The sequence below is a fragment of the Typopeltis vanoorti genome, chromosome 18 (genome assembly GCF_054136105.1).
Source record: "Typopeltis vanoorti isolate ZY-2024b chromosome 18, IOZ_Tvanoo_1.0, whole genome shotgun sequence".
NCBI classification, from domain to species: domain Eukaryota; kingdom Metazoa; phylum Arthropoda; class Arachnida; order Uropygi; family Thelyphonidae; genus Typopeltis; species Typopeltis vanoorti.
This window is the reverse complement of record NC_143566.1, coordinates 19,755,332-19,772,967: the sequence shown is the minus strand read 5'-3', so window position 1 is coordinate 19,772,967 and position 17,636 is coordinate 19,755,332. Positions and strand designations below refer to the sequence as shown.

The 17,636-nt window shown below is 34.0% G+C and overlaps 1 protein-coding gene across 5 annotated transcripts in view; it reads left to right on the top strand.

Annotated features, from left to right (window-relative positions):
• The window catches only part of Gug (arginine-glutamic acid dipeptide repeats grunge), a 565,908-nt gene that overhangs the window by 451,056 nt on the left and 97,216 nt on the right, over positions 1 to 17,636 (top strand). For all 5 annotated transcript variants that reach the window (XM_090408198.1, XM_090408202.1, XM_090408199.1 and 2 more), the window contains one exon: positions 15,237 to 15,526. In XM_090408198.1, coding sequence (XP_090264324.1) covers positions 15,237 to 15,526 — 290 coding nt within the window. The remainder of the gene's footprint in view (positions 1 to 15,236; positions 15,527 to 17,636) is intronic.

Here is a 17,636-nt window from a genome sequence, read left to right as displayed (position 1 = left end):
TATCTTGGAAATAATATTTTGTATGTTTACTTTATTCATCACATTAGTGATTACATATGTCTGTTTTGTCAGTTATCACTAATTATGTCATAATGGGAGAGGATAGGATGTGCATGCATTGTTTTATCTTTAGCGGGTACTCAATCATCTTGCAAAGTAACTAGTTAAATGTGACATAGCAACCTAAAATAGATAGGTAATGAGCTTGCTTACTTACTTACCCTATCCATCCGGCAATGTTTTGGAACTAGTTAGAAACTTGCAGTGCACTAATATAGTCATATGTTCAGATCCAAGGCTTATGATACCGAATGTTTTCGACATTTGTTCTTAATGGCAGAGTAGAAATTGTTTTACTTTTTCCATAAAAGTGATTCAATACATAAATGTTAGAAGCAAAAAATAGTATAATAAATAAATAAATAATAATAATAAATGCATGATCCTCCCACCCCACCCAACAGACTGATAAACACACTAAATAAGTAGCTAACATTTTCTCCAACACTGGTGCTTATGGAAGGTAAAAATTAGCCATACCATTAATAAAATCTTATGAAATGACCAGATCAATTTCTGATTAAACATGTGACTAATGATATATTGACAGTCATGGTAGAGAGTACCATGCAGTCTAATATATGACTAATGAGATATTTCCCTTACTGGTGAGACAGTGCAAAATTTTGAAGCACTACTAATGACAGTATATTTCATTCTTCTTCTTCATTTGATAACCTTGTAAGTCACCATCCTGGCTTCAGCATCTTCCATAACTAGTTCTTTTAACAGCACTGGGCTGCTTGCCATTCTTCTGTGGAGTGAGAACAAACTTCAAACAAGTTGTACTCTAATAGTCTGCTACTTAAACATGCTATGTTATATCTCATAGGAACGCTCACTTAATTTCTCCTGCCTCTGATAGTACTCACCTCAGATCCCCACTCAAGATTTCCCTTCTCTGTCTGATTTACACTTGACATTTGCATCCACAGCTTCCTCTACCTCTATCTATATTGCCATTTTAACTTCACATATTTCGGAATTATTTCTTCTCCCATTTTTCTATTTTAAGTCACCAGTAAATATGAAGATAATGATAATGAAGATAAAGATATTCTAGATGTCTGGAGTAATTGTAATTATTTTGAAAGACCTAAATGAAACAAGCAGTGTCAGCATGATGGTAGAAAACTCCCAACAGGAATGCAGTCAGGAATACATATCCATATTTGAAGTAGAAAAATTCATCAAAAACCTCAAAAGTGAAAATGCAGTTGGAGGAGATGAAATTCTGCCAGAAAATATCAAATATGGAGGTATAAAAGTTTTACTGTGGTTGCATTACATAATTTAGAAGGCCTGGTCAGAGGGTGAAATTCTAGATGATTGGAGCAGAGCTCTCATAGTACTCATCTATAAAAAGGGAAATGCAACTGAATGCGAGAATAACAGAGGTATGAGGGTGGTCTGAAAAGTTCTCGGCCTCAACCATAGATGGCAACTATTGGCATGATTTTTTTTTTTCTAAGTTGGTATATCTGTTGTAAGCATCCATGTGAAATAGCAAGTCATTTTATCAAGTAATTTGTTTTATACGCTGTCTGAAGCAAAAGTCTCATCCATAGTAATAAATTGACACACAAAATAAGTTTTATTCTTGTTAAAACACTCCAAGCACTGTTCAGAGATTTTCATGCGAATGTGTTTTTGATCTGCTGTGAGCAAGTGACCCATCTTGTGCAAAGCTTTTTCATTTGCAATTTATCATGCAAAATATATCCTACATGTTCTTTTGAAATGCCTCTAGTCTCAGCACTTTCATGCACTTTGACTCACCAATCATCCAATAACATAATGTGCACTTGATCAATGATTTCTGTTGTTGTTACACTTTACAAGATGATCCTTCATGTGAATCATCTTGAAGGCTGTTACGACCACGTTTAAACTTGGCAGCCCATTTCTTAATTGTCGAAAATGAAGTGTGCCCATAAACTTTTATGACCTTCTAATGAATTTCTTTTGGCGTTAAACCTTCCTTTACAAAGAATTTTATAACCATATGATACTCAATTTTATCCATTTCAAGGGATACAGACAACCCTTGAAATGGATAAAATTGAGTATCATATGGTTATAAAATTCTTTGTAAAGGAAGGTTTAACGCCAAAAGAAATTCATTAGAAGGTCATAAAAGTTTATGGGCACACTTCATTTTCGACAATTAAGAAATGGGCTGCCAAGTTTAAACGTGGCCGTAACAGCCTTCAAGATGATTCACATGAAGGATCATCTTGTAAAGTGTAACAACAACAGAAATCATTGATCAAGTGCACATTATGTTATTGGATGATTGGTGAGTCAAAGTGCATGAAAGTGCTGAGACAGACTAGAGGCATTTCAAAAGAACATGTAGGATATATTTTGCATGATAAATTGCAAATGAAAAAGCTTTGCACAAGATGGGTCACTTGCTCACAGCAGATCAAAAACACATTCGCATGAAAATCTCTGAACAGTGCTTGGAGTGTTTTAACAAGAATAAAACTTATTTTGTGTGTCAATTTATTACTATGGATGAGACTTGGATTCACCATTACACACCAAAATCCAAGCAGCAGTCAAAACAGTGGACATAAGCCGGTTGTTCAGTGCCAAAGAAGAAAAAGTCGGTTCCATCAACAGGAAAGGTCATGGCATCAGTGTTTAGTGCTAAAGGCATTTTGTTTATTAATTATCTTGAAAAGGGTAAAACAATAACCGGGGAATATTCCGATCTTTTAACCAGACTAGAGACAAAAAAATTCATGAGAAAATACCCGGTTTGCAGAAGGAAAAAAAAGCATCTTTCATCAGGACAGTGCACCTGCCCACAAAGGTGTTTTTTTTGCAATGGGAAAATTAAGGCATCTGCACTATGAATTGTTGGAACATCCACCCTATTCCCCAGATTTGGCTCCCTCTGTTTTCTTTCTCTTCCCAAAACTAAAATTCTTCCTCACTGGTCAGTATTTTTCTTCGAATCAAGAGGTGATTGCAGCTGTAGAGGGTTATTTTGCAGACCTTACTGAGGACCACTACAGGGACAGGATAATGGCACTGGAGCATCACTGGAATAAATGAATAAATGAAGTAGTCTTAAGGGATTATGTTGAAAAATAAAAATAAATTTGAAATTATAAATTCGTTTTTTTTCATTGTTAGGCAGAGAATTTTTCAGCCCACTCTCGTATTTTTGGTAGGATTTATGCAAGTATATTTATAACTTATTTTAATGGTATTAACTGGCTTATATTTTGCTGAATTTCAAATCAGCATCTTCAGAGCAGCATGTTATAGTTTATATGCAACAATGAGTAAGTGAAACAGTTCAAATTGTAATGGACCAAAGATCAAAGGCCTAATTTGGCACCCTCTAATGTTGTAAAAAAAAAAAAAAAAAAAAAAAAAAAAAAAGAAGTATTACATCTATGCAGGAGTCTATCTTAAGATAAAATTCTCCAAATATTTGGTAAATTAATGCAACCATACTTGTTCATGTTAGGAGAATTCTACATAATCATGATGAACTCTAAAACTCGGCTTTCTGATCTGTAATAACTTCTTAGCACATTAGCATTCTTCCATCTAATGCTGTGTGAAGGGGTGTCTAAAGCGTGGTCTGCCAGTCCTGACTTGCTATAATAATGGTAGCAAATGTATTTTTAATGTTCTCAAAAGTGATGTTAACAGATTTTCCTGTCTGCCCATAGTAGGCAAGTCACAGTCACAAGGAACTTCATACACTCAAGGATATGCTAGAGGATGAAGTTTAACATGCAGTTTGAATGTGGCAAGAAGGCCATGTTTTATTAGTATTTTGGCTATCTTTTCTGATGTGCCTCTGACAGGGAATAGTAATGTTTTGTTCCTGTATATTAACGGAGGGAGAAGTAATGGGACTATTTTGTAGGAGCTGTAGCCATTGGCTAGGAAAGTATTGCAAAGATATTTAAGTTTGGTGGAAATAGCTGCATCATTGGAAATATAGCCCTAACACCGTAAGTTTTTTCAGACTACCATACTGTTGGGCTGGATGATGTGATTGTTTATGTACATATCTTCCTGTGTGTGTGTGTGTGTGTGTGTGTGTGTGTGTGTGTGTGTGTGTGTTGGCCTTCTATAAACGGAAAAAGATAGTGATCTATCTGAAAGGCAGGTGACTGATGTATCAAGAAAAGGTAAACAGTTATTAGATTCTGTTTCTACTTGAAGTGAATTTGTTGGCTTCTTAGGTAGGTGACAAAAGCATCCAAAGCGTCATGTCCATGGGACCACACTAGGGGCTTGTATGTAGCTATGTTAAGTATTTTTTTTTCCCAAAGTGTTCCATGTAAAAGTTTGCTGGGGGGGGGACTATAGCAGTACCGTTAATCTGTTTGTAGATTTTTCCTCCCCATGTAAAGTAACCTGCATACATACACCCTCTGTCCAAAAAGAAACCGAACTTTTGATAGAAAATAAAACACAGGCCAATTATAATTATTCAAATAATTTATTTCAATCAATATACTCTTCCTCAGCTTCGATACAGCATTTGTCATGGTCAATTAATTCATTAAATGAGTTTTTTATATGGGGTTTTTGGGATACTGTTGAGGGTCGTGGTTACTGCCGCTTGAACATTTTTCAATGGTGTATCACTTTCCTTTCATCGGCAAATGAAGTGGGGAAGAGAAACAAGTCACAGGGTGCTAAATCAGTTGAATACGGTGAGTGTCCAACACAAAAACTTGTTTTTGTTCAAAAACTGTCTCACAATGAGATGGTGCATAATCATGCAAAAGTGACCAGCTGCCTGCATCACGATATTCATGCCGTACATGATGAATTCTTGCTATCAATCGCTTCAAAACTTCAAGATATAACTCGCCATTGACTGTTTGGTCAGGCGGAACGAATTCTTTGTGGATAATGCCCTTGGAATCGTAGAAACAAATCAGCGATTTTTTTTCGGATGCCCCTCTTCTGGTGGTCTCCGCTCAGTACTCTGGCACTTTGTTTTGGACTCTTACTCAAAACACCACGTTTCATTACCAGTAACTATTGTTTCAAGGAAGTTTGAGTCCTTACCAGCAGTTTTAATGAGGTCCTTGCAGTGTTCAATTCGATACATTTTTTTTGGTCGTCGGTCAACTCGTGGGGAACAAATTGTGAATTCAATTTACGAAGGCCCAAACTCTTGGTGAAAATGTTGTGCACTGTTGAATTTGGAATCCCCAATTCATCTTAAATCAATCTCATGGACGATTTCGGGTTTTCTTTGATGAAATCACACACTTTTTGGATGTTAACTTCCCTCAGTCCAGTTTTTGGATGGCCTGGCTTTTCGTCGTCCTCAAGCATCTCACGACCACTTTGAAATCGCTTAAACCAGTGCTTCCGCCTCCCCCCCTGGAAAAATTAAAATATTTCACAGCCCCCTCGAAAAAAAATCGCAATTCAGAAATATATTATTATATTTATTGTATTTATGTTCAATACTAAACATACACAGTGAATATTGCAAAAATCAAATGCAAATATTACATTTTTAGCATCTTACATACACATTTGACATGGCACACTATCTCATATTTTTATATAAACAGATATATTGTTTTAAGTAGATAAATAGATATGTGCTTGTACATTTGCAGTACAAGCACATAAAATGTAAAACAATAAGTAATAAAGAAAGAATTAAAAACATAAAAGAAGTTGAATAACAATTTAATGTGATGGATGTGTTGCAATACTGCTAGCCAAAAGTCAATATCGGGTGAAATATTTGAAACTGCAATTCTTAGATTTCTGCTTTGAAATGAAACTTATATGAATAAGCACATATTTACTAATATTCATTAAGTAAATATGTTTTACTTAATGAATACACAGGAAATACACAGGAAGCAAATTTTGTGAACCCACACCAATGTGTGCTTTTTTTCCATTAAAATATAAAAAATAACAAAAAAGAAATAATAAATAATAAAAATTAAATACGTTTCTTTTAAAATAAAAAAATCTACTTAGTCTTAAAACATTTTAAATTTGTTTTCATTATTTCACAGTCCCCCTGAACAAAACCTACAGCCCCTAAGGAGACTGCTGCCCACAATTTGGGAAGCGCTGGCTTAAACCACTCGTAAACTTGAGTAACAGGATAAGCATTCATCACTGTATGCTTTTTGAAGCATTTGATACCTTTCGGTAAAACTTTTACCTCATTTACATTGAATTTTACAGAAATCAATCGTAGCTCTTGGTTTGAAACTCATTTTCTGACCGTTCGTCAAAACACACTGCCACTCTTAGCACTATAATTCGGCTTCTAATGAAACAAATGTCATAAACAGTTGATGCAACACTAATGAAGGTTGCCGCTTTCGACAACAAAAAGATACAACAGGTGGCGCCACTAGTTTCTATTTTCAAAAAGTTCGGTTTCTTTTTGGACAGAGGGTGTGCATAGTAAATTTGAATAATTTAAAGATATCATGGAGAAATTTAGGCTTTATTAATTCTTGTGGAAAGGCTTAGACGTTGGTTATGCATTTTCACTATATTATTTAAGGAAATTACAACGTACTAGGATATACATTAAAATAAATTTTAATATATTTCTATATTTTGGCAATGTCATGTTGCCATTTTCAAGAACTTAAGTACAAGACACGTGCATGTAGGCACAGCACAACAATAAGTGAGGAAGAAGTATGAAGCTCTTATTTTTCCTAAAGTCCTGATGGTGCCCTCTAGCGGGCAATATTGGTATTCTTGGGTGATTGGGCTGGAGGTCTTCTGATGTAGGTTTCCCAAATTTGAGGACGATTTGGGAAGACTTCCTCAAATTTGGGAAACCTACATCAGAAGACCTCCAGCCCAATCGCCCAAGAATACCAACATTGCCCGCTAGAGGGCACCATCAGGACTTTAGGAGAAATAACAGCTTCATACTTATTCCTCACTTGTTGTTGTGCTGTGCCTACGTGCACGTGTCTTGTACTTAAGTTCTTGAAAATGGCAACATGACGTTGCCGAAACATAGAAATATATTAAATTTATTTTAATGTATATCCTAGTACGTTGTAATTTCCTTAAATAATATAGTGAAAATTAGGCTTTATTAAATCAAGAGTGTCTATCAGTAAATAAAGAAATGACATCAAAACTAACCATTATATCTAAATTTTTAAGTAATGATTTGTCATTACTTTTAACCAATTAGCCAAGTCTCTTGCTCCCCCCCCCCCTCACCTCCCATTGCAACTCCTCTACTTTTGTAAAAAAATTCAGTCCATTTCAAATCATTAGTTAAAAATCATATCTTTATGAATTTTTTATAACATATGATTAATATGACAAGGTGCCAAGAGGAAAGCTCATCAAACTCTACAGTTATGTGATGTAAATGGGACATTATATCAAACATTATATATTTAAGCTATAAGTCAGCAGTTAGACTTGAAGGAGGTACAGGAAGATGGTGTTGGATCCTACTTCTTCTTAATCTATACTTTGGATCCGACATGATTACTATTACGATGTTCTTAACTAATTGATAAGTTGTAAGTTGATTTCTAATTCAAATATAAAGAAAATTTATATTTAAAGACTGCGCCACTTTATATCTGAATTAGTTCAAGAATTGAAGATAAACCAACTCCCAACTACCCTCCCTTCCTTTATATGTTGTTATTATATATACTGGCCGAGTATATTTAACTTACTCAATTTACCCGCTTTGGTTCGAATATTTTATGAATGGTGCAGTAAAAGAGATTCAGGCAAAACACAACTTTTGATTAACAAAAACAAACATTTAATTTTAGAATCACAAATTTTACACTTAAGTTCAAATCAGTAATTAAGATATCATATACATTTTAACTCCTCAGGTAAATTCATTCATTCAACTCATACAATGGTAAATCTGTTATCTCTATAATACAGTCTTCTCACAGTTCCTTAAGTTCCAAATACAACAAAAATTACAGTAATACCTCTTCACAAACAAACACTTTTAAATTTACACTTTAGCTAACTTCCTCAATAGTTACTGTTAGTATAAGGAAATTCTAGGATGAAACTCTCACACTTCTCTGTATAGGAATATTAATGGTTTGGAATAATCTTACCGATAATCTTCTATCTTCATCTACTTATACATTTACACTTTTTACAACTGTAAACACTTTAAACAGTAAACGGCACTTATTAAATAAATTCTTCTAAGCAATAACTGAATTAATCATCCGTCACAATACACATAAACAAACGTTGTTGCATAAAGTACTACTGATCACTCATGAAATAAGGCAATACACAATAATTCCTTAACTTTAGGTTTTAAATGCACAGTTGTTCATTCCCCCCGGCATTCGATTAATTCTTTAGGCACTATAATTCTAAGCACAGCTAACGGTAAACTTCAATTTTACAGCCTCTACTATTCTAGTAACTCCATGCTTTATTTCAAGATTCTGTGTGTCCTTGACAGGTCGGTCCTGAAATTAAATCTCAACTCAAATATCGCTAGTCTATTTAGTAGTCACTCAGCTGTCTTCCCTAGCTATAATTGTTATTCTACAATTTATTAGCTAACCGCCTCTCGACTAGTAGACTTTATTAGCTGCTTGAGTGACTTGCCGACTCGCTATTATCGCACTGTGATTCCCGAATGCTCCGATTCCAACCTAATGCCAATTCTCTCCTTTCTCTCTCTTAATAATCTAATCGCTTAATAATCATAATTTCCAGCGTTCATCGCTTATATATCCATTTTTCCCGCCTAAATTATACTCGTAATTTCTTTCTAAAAAACTCTTTTCAATAAACCTTCTCCTCACGTGGTGTTCCAAAACTGTGCAAGCTATCTAACATACGTTTCCTTGACAACAAAACAAAACATAATAAAATTGAGCTATTACATAATATTAAATTTCTACAAATAGGAATAAATAAAGAATATTTACATTTCAATTAATGCGCAGTTAAATTATCAAATACAAGTTCTTATAATATTAATATAGTAATGAATAAAATAGCTTAATAATATTTATTACAGTCTTTTCATTATTAATACATATATCTTTGATTAATTAATTAAATATTAAACAAAATTAAGGTAGTTATATGAATATTAATTTGTAAAATAAGTTGTTTACATTAAATAATATTTACAAGTTTAGCCTTTGTGATGGAAGATCATGTTGGATTCTGAAGCAAATAATAATTACTCCAATCTCTATATATTCAGAATCCAACAATGGTTTGAGATAAAATCAGGTGTGGATAAGGGTGCACATTATCTCCACTGTTATTCATTGTCTATATGGATCATATTATGAAGGAAAGTGGTATTAAATCTGATATAAAAATTGGCAATGTTAATTTTAGCTCTTTACTTTATGCAGATGATGTTATACTTCTGAATAAATCTGGTACAAGTCTTCAAGATTCCCTGTCTGAATTGAATAACTGTTGTAATAAATTTGGTATGAAAAATCAGAAATAAAAAGACAAAGACATATTAAGCAAATGCATTGAAAACACTCAACTGTATCCTGAATGGTGAACATACAGTTTATGTGGAATTAGACAACAGAATTAGTAAAGCTGGTATGGTATGGTAGGTAGTCAGCTGAATAAATTTATATGGAATAAGAAAGAAATTAGTCAAAACACTAAATTAGTTGTATGCAGGACAGTGTTCAAACCAATTTTAACATATGGATCTGAGAGCTGTGTTAGAAATAAAACACTTGATCAAAGACTAGAGCCCTCTGATATGAGAGTTCTGAGAAAGATTAGTGGGTTGAACAGATGGTATGAATGGCAGTATCATATTAAAAATCAGGATATTAGGAAAGAACTAACCATTGTTAGCATTCAGGAAAGTGTTAGTAGTGTCAATCTTAGGTGGTATGGTCACTTAAACAAAATATAGGAGAGAAAAGATCAGCAAAACATGTGTTCTCAGAAAAGAACCAGAGGAAGACCAAGATGTTGATGGATTGATACAGTAACAAGTGCTTTAAAAGACAGAAATATAAGATCTGGTAATATTTGAATCTTGAACAGACAATAGATTAATTTGTAGGAAAATTGTTGATGGAAACTTAGTAATGGCGTAACTTTTTCATGTACTTCTATCATAATTATCCTCCACACCCCCATGAGGGTACATATCAGGAATTTGATGATGATGAAGTTACCAGTGGTACTTTTTTTTAGTTAGTTACATCTTGAGCATGAATGATTGATATCAGTCCTTTTAAATATTTTTATTATAGTTCTGCCATCATTGTCATCTGCTCACTTTTGATTTTTCTTGAAGTTCTAATTTCTTAACTCTAGTCTTTGATCAAGCATTTTGTTTCTAGCCAAATTCTCAGTTCTGTGATAAAAGACAGTTCTCTAATAGATGCTTTATTTGTAAAATTATTATTTGCAAACTGTCCTAATGATATATAAAATCTCCTCTGCAATTCTGATTTCAAGTATGTAAATCCTTATTTGCTTTTGAAAATTTATTTTACATAAATAATTTGGTTTTAGCACCCAATGACTGCTGTATAACATGGATTTCTGTATAACAAATTCAAAAGAGGACTTTTTTTTTTTTTCATAAAATTTTGCTGACATTCTTCAACAAGCAGTATATCAGTTCTTTATATTTTCTACAAGGCTTTTCTTCCTTGAATTAGGTCATGGTATCTCTGCATTATAAGGTTTCACATTTGGTAGTTATACTATATAGGGTAAAACATTCACAGTGTTTTTTCCAAAAATTGCTATATAATTTTAAATGGCATATGTGATTTCACAACAGCATGAATGTGTGTGTATATACGTATAATGAAAGTAGTAAGCATTAAATAAGCATGTGTTGACTAATTGTTTCCTGCCTTATATAAAAATTTTTTTATTAGAAAATTATCCTTCAACATTGACAACAGATAAAAGGAAGAGTGAAACAGTGAGTACTAATGATAAAGAGAAGCAAAAAGTTATCACTTTATCTTAATCAAATTAATTAAGAGATATGAATGTGGTAATAAGAAAGCAAAAATTATATGTGAGTTTTTACTAATGAGGCAACACTGTGAACCCTTGCCTCATTCAGTAAATGTTTGGAAATTACTCGCATTCAGAAAAATTAAGTGAAAATGACCTCAATGTCACTGAGCAACATGCATATGAAGAATAAGATGACAATGCAGAAGCAAATGTACGAGTGAAGGACATAATTTTAAAAGAATTTGAATCATTATTTTGTGCAGTTGAAATTTTAAAATACTGACTTATGGATATTAACCTAATCATGCAGGTCTGGTAGAAGTACATACAGAAAAAGAAACAAAAGGCAGAGCAAACTACTTTGTTCAGTTATTTCTCATAATTTTCTTTTAAATACAGTTTATTATTTTTAAATCTTTTAAAAGCATTTTATTATTCTTTATAGTAATATTGGCAAAAAAAAAAAATAGTAAAACAAATATATTTAAAAAAATAGTAGGAAATATTTTGCAGTAATAAATTGGAATGAGAGGAACTGGATGGTAAGGATATCAATGCTGCTTGGGCTCTACTTAAGAACTATTTGGTGGAGGCAATATCAGAATGTATTCCAAAGGTTAAAAAGTAAATAGAGCTGGTATATGAAATGGTGGATGAATTAAGCGATAAATTTTGCAATCTGGAATAAGAAGGTATTATGAAAGAAGCACAAGATGAGTAGTTATAACAACCAGTTGCATGACAAGTACAAAGATTAGGTGAGGAAGGTGATTCGCTTGATAAGGGGTAGCAAAAGTGCAGTATGAGCAGCAGTTAGGTAATGCAGCCAAAAAAATTCTAAGAAATTTTTTCGATATGTGGCCAGTAGATGAAAGAATGATTATGGTAAGATGGAATTGATTGGTGAAAATGGAGGAATGATAACCTCTGTGGATGATATAGTTGAAATATTTTATGAGCAACTAATAAAGGTATTTCATTTGCATGAATGTGACATTATGCAGAACTAGAAATCAGTGGGAAAGATTGTGGAGAAGGAACTGTTAGTAAGTGAGCAAGAGGAATTGAATATACTTGATGTAAATAAGGCTGTAGGACTTGTTGCTATTTCACCACATGTTTTGAGGGACTGTTGTTAGCTCTCTAGAACATTCCCTCAAAACATGTGTTTTGAGGGAATGTGACACAATGCTATACAATATGATACAATATGAAAAGGGAAAAGTGATTTTTATTAAAAATAAATATTGCAAATTATGGTCTTCCAAGTCTCTCTATCTTGAGCTAACTGGTAGATGTGTTGATTGGTAAAAATGGAGGAATGATAACCGCTGCGAAGGATATAGTTGAGATATTTTATGAGCAATTAAGCAATTTAATAGTCATGTGTTGGTAACACATGACTATTAAATTATTTAAGGAATTTACAACATATACTGGAATATTAATTAAAAGAAAATTTAATAAATACCTCGTATACTTCGGCAATGTTACATTGCCATCTTCATGGGAACATACAACTATGACACTTGCATGCAGGCACTACAAAAAGCAGATGAAGCAGAAGAGAGAAAACTACTGTTATTCCTAGAGTCCTAAAGGTGCTCCCTAGCAGACTATATTGGGTTGTCTTGGCTGTTGGACTGAAGTTCTCAAGATGCAAACTTCCCAAATTCGGGACGGTCTGATGCACCCAAATTTGTTGAGGTTTGGAAAGTTTTTTGAGCCGAGGCTGATTCCATGAACAATCTTTCATATTTAAATTTGCTGCAGTGTATTAACGTGGCTTTCTTCCAACGTATTCTGTGGTGGGTATCCAGAGCATGGTCTGCAAGCCCAGATGGCTGTACTGGTGAAACTGGATGTAGTCTTTGTGTTCCAAAATCCTGACATTTGCTGTCCCACCTGTTGGGCCAAAGTAGGACAGCTTTTACACATCTTTTCAACATGAGTCTTGCACTGGGTCTAGTTGCAAAGGAGTGGAAAGAGTTTGAAGTTTATTTTGCACTTGGTTAGACTATAATAAATTTAGTTTAATCCTTTATCCAAGTGTAAGCAAACAAAGTTTGCACCTGAAAATATCTTCAGGACTGAGGTAAGGTGGTACATCCCTTGGTAACTCGCAGCAAAGGTGACCAAGCTCTCATCACTCCTTGTGTCAGTATCTCCCATAATGGAAAGCACATCTCCTTACAGACATGTATAATGCTATGCATTAAGGGAAGGGCCACTACCCAGACCGGTTTTGACCTTTATTGAGGTCTCGTCAGTGGGAGGCAGACCCAAACGTGGAGATACTAAGGAAGAAGCAATAGGAGAGGTCATATTTACCTATACGAGTTGCCAACCGGTGTACCACCTTATTATTAAATTACTCTGGATTTAGAGAAAGATGTTGGAAGTTTATTTTGCACTTGGTTAGACTATAATAAATTTAGTTTAATCCTTTATCCAAGGATAAAGGATTAAATCAGTGGAAATATCTTGGTACACAATCGGTGGAAATATCTTGGAGGAGGTAGAGGAGATGAGAGATCTGGTAACGATTGTAGACAAGGACCTAAAATTTTGGTGACATGTTGCTAAAATTGTGAGGACCACACAGCGGATAATGGGAATACTGCGGAGGGCACTGACTTGTAGAATGTTATGGTTCCCTTGTATAAGGCTTTGATCAGGCCACTCATGGATTATTTTGTGCACATTTGGTCACCTGGTTTTCAAAAAAAGATGAAGATATATTGGAAAAGATTCAGAGATGATTGACTAAGGTGGTTTCTGGTCTCTGGACAGTTGAGTATGAAGACAGATTGACAAAATGCAATTTGCAGAAATTGGTGGATTGATGGAGGAGAGGGGATATGATCAAGACATATAAGTTGTTAAGAGGTTATTACCAGATTAAGGTTGGGGATGTTTTACATAGAATGGGTGAAGAGAACAAGAGGTAATCCCTAACTATTAGGAGAGCATGAGCAAAAGAGTGAGGGGTAGGGTTTTTGCATGGAGAGTGGTGAGTGATTTGAATGCATTGCCCAAGAGTGTGGTGAGCACAGAGACAGTGAACATATTTAAACCGCAGTATGATAAGCTGTGTGTGTGTGGCAGTGGGACCTCCCATGATGAGGCTTTTGATTCCATGGAGGCTTTTTATAATAATAATAATTATATTTGATGTTTACACTTAGCATGGTGTTTTCATAAGATCGTAGGGTACACCATGTTTCACAGGATACACTGTCAGCAGGATTCCCTGACTAAACTGAATAACTGCTGTAATAAATATGGTGGTATGATAATTAGTAACAAAAATGCAAATACATTGAAAATAGGTAGAAATATTGATCAGCAGGATTCCCTGACTAAACTCAATAACTGCTGTAATAAATTTGGTATGATAATTAGCAACAAAAATGCAAATACAATGAAAATAGGTAGAAACATTGAAAACATCATCTGCATTCTGAAGGCTATTTTTAAGGAAGATGGCAATTTAAATATGGAAATAGACAAGAGAATTAGCAAAGATGATACGGTAGGAGGTCAACTGAATAAATTTATATGGAATAAGAGAGAAATTAGTCAGAGCACTAAACTAGCTGTATACAAGAGTGTTCAAGCCAGTTTTAACTTGTGGATCTGATAGCAGGATTAGAAATAAAACACTTGATCAAAGACTGGAGACCATGGATATGAGAGTTCTGAGAAAGATTAGTGGAGTGAACAGATGGCATCAGTGGTATCATATTATTAAAGATGAGGATATAACAATTTCATGATCTTGAAATTGTTAACATTCAAGAATGTGTTGAAGTACAGCTAATCTTAGGTAGTATGATCACTTAAATAGAATGGGAGAGGGAAAGTTAATCAAATAAGTGTTCTTTGTCAGGATGACAGGAAAAAGTCCCAGAGCAAGTCCAAGATCTAGGTGGATTGATACAGTAAGAAGTGTCATAGAAGACATAATTTTAAGATTTGATAATATTGTAGTCTTGATAGATAAGAGATTAATTTGGAAAAAAAATTGTTGATAGAAAGTTATTAATGATGTAACTTTTTCATGTAGTATTATCATAATATCCTGTATGCCCCTTGATGGCATGTGTCAGGAATTTGATTTTTTTTATTATACTGTTAATGTGATATTGGTGATATTTTTCAGTTTTATATTATTTCTTATTATTTAGAAACTGATATGTGACAGTCCTTTAAAAGGCAAGAAACGAATTAGAGATGACAAAACACCTTGTGAAACTGACGAAGAACAAACCAGTCCAAAAAAGAAAAAACCAGTTAATGAAAGGCCATCAAGTCCTTCTGAATCAACTACCACAGAAAGTAGTTGTGTATCAAATGAGGAGAATGGCCATGAGGGTGATAATGAAGAGCAGGATATGCTAAGTTCTCCTTCTTCACCAAGTGTTCCCAGCACTAGCCCACCACCTGCTTTGCCTGGAGAACCTACAGAAGGAGAAAGGTATTTATATGTTTTGTATTATGATTTTTGTTTTATGTTATTTCTAAATTAAGACATTTTCTAATATGATAAATTAAGATGTATGAAACAAGAACAGTACTTATTTACTTTTTTTGAAGTCATAAATAGTGGACTAAGTAGGTGTTCTTGGCCGTTGGGCTGAAGGTCTGCTGATGTAAGCCTCCCAAATTTGGGGCAGTCTCATACACCCAAATTTGTTGAGGTTTGGAGAGTTTCTTAGGGCTGAGGCTGATTCCATGAATAGTCTTTCGAATTTGTATTTGCTACGGTGTGTTACTATAGCTTTCTTCCACCGTATTCTGTGGCGTGTATCTAGAGCATGGTCTGCAAGACCAGAGTGGCTGTACTTGTGAAACCGGATGTAGTCCTTGTGTTCCGAAATTCTGATATTCGCTGTCCTGCCTATTTGGCCAAAGTAAGACAGTTTGCAGCTGCAAGGGACTTTTGGATATACTTGTCAAAAGACTAGAGAATGAAGATATTAAACTTACTATATATAAGAAACCCACTGATACTGGACGATATCTCCATTATTCTTCAAATCATCATCGTACACAAAAATGCAGCATCATCCATATGCTACGAAACAGAGCCCACAACATAGTCACAGACGAAGACAGCAAACATCTATGCGTTTCCAGACATGAGCTGAAAAATATTTCAATTGCATGATTGATTTATATTTTTTTATGTCTTGATCAATATATATACCCTAGATTGAATTCTAAGCCATCAGTTCTGAAGATTGTATGAGAAAATGGTCTGATATAAAATCAGGTTTGAGAGAAAGTTGCACACTTTCTCCATTGTTATTCATTTTATCTGTGGATCACATTGTAAAGAAAGGGAAGCAGCATTAAACTTGATATCACAGTTGGAGAGATTCAACTCAGCTCTTTACTTTATGCAGATGGTAGTATGCTTTGAAATTTGTGTCGTAATAACTCTTGGGGGGGGGGTGAAAATAAGTTTTTGGTGGATGGGAAAGAAAAATTAGGAATCACTCCATCCAGTAGGTCCACCCATATATAACAAACGAGAAAATATACACTTAATTTTTAAGGTACCTCTACATTTTCCAATATTTTATATGGTTGAAAGTGATTTTACTACAGGAAATAAATCTTAACAAAGAAAGAAATAAAGAAACAGATTTGACATATGTTCAAGAGGAGACATTAGAATCGAACCAACCATTGAGTGTTGAGCTGAAAGATTCCACTGAATAAAAATAGTAAGCATAAGATATGTTTTTCTTTTAATTTTGTTAGGGAGAAATTAGAAAAAAATGATTCACAAAAAAGTCCTTTAGGGAATGATTACCAAATTGAGAAACACTTTTCTAAATAAATCCAGTTCAAGCATTCATGAGTCTTAAACTAACTTAAATAACTGCTTCTGGTATGAGAATCAGCAATGAAAAGACTAAAGCTATGAAAATAGGGAAGAATGTTCTGTTGAGAATGCACTTGATGGAAATAGCTACATTCTCAATGGAGAACAACCAGTATCAAGTATAACATTTCATCTGTTGTAGGCATACTTTTTAGTAAAGTTGTCAAATTAAATAAAATAGGTGACAGAATAAGCATTGTTAGTATGATGGGAGCTATTTGGATAAATATATGTAATAAGAGAAAAATGAGCTGAAGCCAGTTTTAATTTATGGACTTGAAAATTGGGTTAAAAATCAAACAGTTTATCATAGATTACAGATATAACAGTTCTGAAAAAATTAGTGGGGGGGGGGTGAAAAATCCATCAAGGACAGAATTATATTAAAAATGAAGTTATTAGAAAAAAATTTAGCATTGTTAGTATTCAGGAATGAGCAGAGCTAATGATCACTTAAACTGTGAATAGGTTAGGATGGCATGAAAATCCATGGATTGACATGGTAGTGCATTGCAAGATCGAGTTAATTTGGAAGACAATGTAGTACAATATTGACTAGTAATAGTAAACATGCAGTACTACTCTCATAGTATCTTTACATCCCTTTAGGGTACATATCAGTAATTCATGATGATGACGTTATTAGCATGAAATTTACCAGTTATTTCTTCCTACCATTTTGCTTATTTTTTTG